Source organism: Oryzias melastigma, linkage group LG17 (assembly GCF_002922805.2).
Source record: "Oryzias melastigma strain HK-1 linkage group LG17, ASM292280v2, whole genome shotgun sequence".
Classification (NCBI taxonomy): domain Eukaryota; kingdom Metazoa; phylum Chordata; class Actinopteri; order Beloniformes; family Adrianichthyidae; genus Oryzias; species Oryzias melastigma.
Genome location: NC_050528.1, coordinates 31,123,313 through 31,125,186, shown reverse-complemented (window position 1 = coordinate 31,125,186; position 1,874 = coordinate 31,123,313). Strand labels below are relative to the sequence as shown.

At 50.1% G+C, this 1,874-nt stretch overlaps 1 protein-coding gene across 1 annotated transcript in view; it reads left to right on the top strand.

Annotated features, from left to right (window-relative positions):
- Window positions 1–1,521, top strand: part of mpz (myelin protein zero) — a 19,305-nt gene extending 17,784 nt beyond the window's left edge. Inside the window, exon 6 of the mRNA XM_024280081.2 lies at window positions 595–1,521. Within this exon, the coding sequence (XP_024135849.1) occupies window positions 595–606 (12 nt within the window). The 3' untranslated portion in view covers window positions 607–1,521. The remainder of the gene's footprint in view (window positions 1–594) is intronic.
- Window positions 1,522–1,874: the final 353 nt, after the last annotated feature.

Genomic DNA, 1,874 nt, shown 5'->3' with positions numbered 1-1,874 from the left:
GGTGCTGATGACCATCGAGCTGGAGATGACCCGCACAGACGGGGAGGGCCGGTTGGCGCCGCTCGGCCTCCTCTCCCGCCTCGCCAATCAGCTCACCTTCAAATAGCAGGCTACTTTACCCCCCACCCCGCCCCTTCCAGAATCAACCCTGCTGCATGTGGCCCAGATCTGAGATGTGGTGATAATCTCCGGCACCGGCAGGCTCCACCAGCACTTTTGTTTGGTGGTTTGAAGCGAGACCCTGAGCAGGCCGGGCTTGATAACAGAATCTCAAAGCCGCTCTCCGGTTTTCCTGCTTTCATTGTGATCCCATCCTCGGAAAAAAGCTCCTCCAAGTGCGTCCGATACGCATCGCCAATCCCCGACTGCAGGGACAAGCCAATTTGCTTTTTTTCCCCCTTTTTTCTTTTCTTTTTCTAGAGGCGACATTTCCAACCACAACTTTCTCCTCTCGCACTGATCCCCCCCTGCACCCCCCCTCCCGCTCCATCTCCTCTCATTGTGAAATTTCTTGTTAATTCTTCTTACAGAAGTGATTTATATGCTAACTGCTCTATCCTGTCTCTCTTTCTTCCTCCTTTCTTCTGTCTTCAGATAAAGGTCTGACTTCTCCGTGACTGCCTCCACTCCTCTAGTCTGATCCCTCCTTTCCTGATGCAGCCCCCATTATTCCCCATTATCTCTACTCTTTCAAGACAGCACTGGCTGTAAGAATAGTCCCACTAAATCACTGGGAACGGTGTCGAATAATTTTTACAACGCTTCGTTGGAGACCCCCGCATGCACTTATTGGATAAAGTGTAAAAGTGTTTAAGGCCTAACTGTCCACATAACTTCCTGAAGGACATCCATTGAATCCCCCCCAAATGTTTACAACTCAATCGGAGCACACGCCGGACTTCATGGAAACAGAAAGCTCTCGGCCGGTAAGGATGGGAGTTTGTTGCCGTGAATGGGGGCTATTCCTGGCCCTGTGAGAGCGACCAGGCTTTCTGGAAGGAACAGCTGCACATTTCTCAGCAGATAGCAGAGGAGGGGAGGGAGCAGGAGGAGGTGCTTTCACCGCACCAGACAGTCCGCTCTCGACTCGACGGCCACCGACCGACGACCTGGAATGACGTCACGGCCGTGACGCTCCCATCAGCAGGACGGAGTGCAGCTATTCTTGGTGCATCTCATCCACCGACGGCTCGCTCCAAACCAACACAGGGCTAATTATTTTAGCTGCTAATCAGATACCTCCTCTCCTCTTGATCTCTGCCCCCATCTTGGGAATGATCTCCTCCCTCAATCCTCTCCTTCCCTTTATCTCCTTCTGTTCCAGTCATCCGCCCTGCGTCATTCCCCCCGACAGAACAGGCCCACATACAATCCAATCCACTCTCTAAACCCTTTTATCTGACTGCCAGCCTCCTGTCCTTCCTCGTCTTCACTGCCTTTTAACCCTTCAACATCAGTGATGTTTAAACACAAAATATCTCACGATAATTCCAGTAGATTTTGAAGGAGAAAAGCCGCTTTTCTCCTTCAAAATCTACTGGAATTATCGTGTTAATGGTTGAAAAGTTACAGTGAATCAAAGAGCATAAACACTGGAGCTCAGATGTTAAAGGGTTAAACTCAGACCCCAACGAAGGCACGCCCACCCTCCATCTCCAGGCCTTCGCCGACTGGTTTCTGCAGCCTTGGTGCTCTCCTCTGCCCCCTACTGGCCCTGAAGATGGGAACTCGTAATCCAGCTAGCTCTCTTCTGGACGCAAACACACGTTTTCTGTAAAATGTTTGTAAAAAAAAATCAGTTTAAGTAAAAGCAATTAACGTTGGAGTTAACGCCAGGGAGGAAATGTAATTATCTTCAGCAGAACATCTCATTA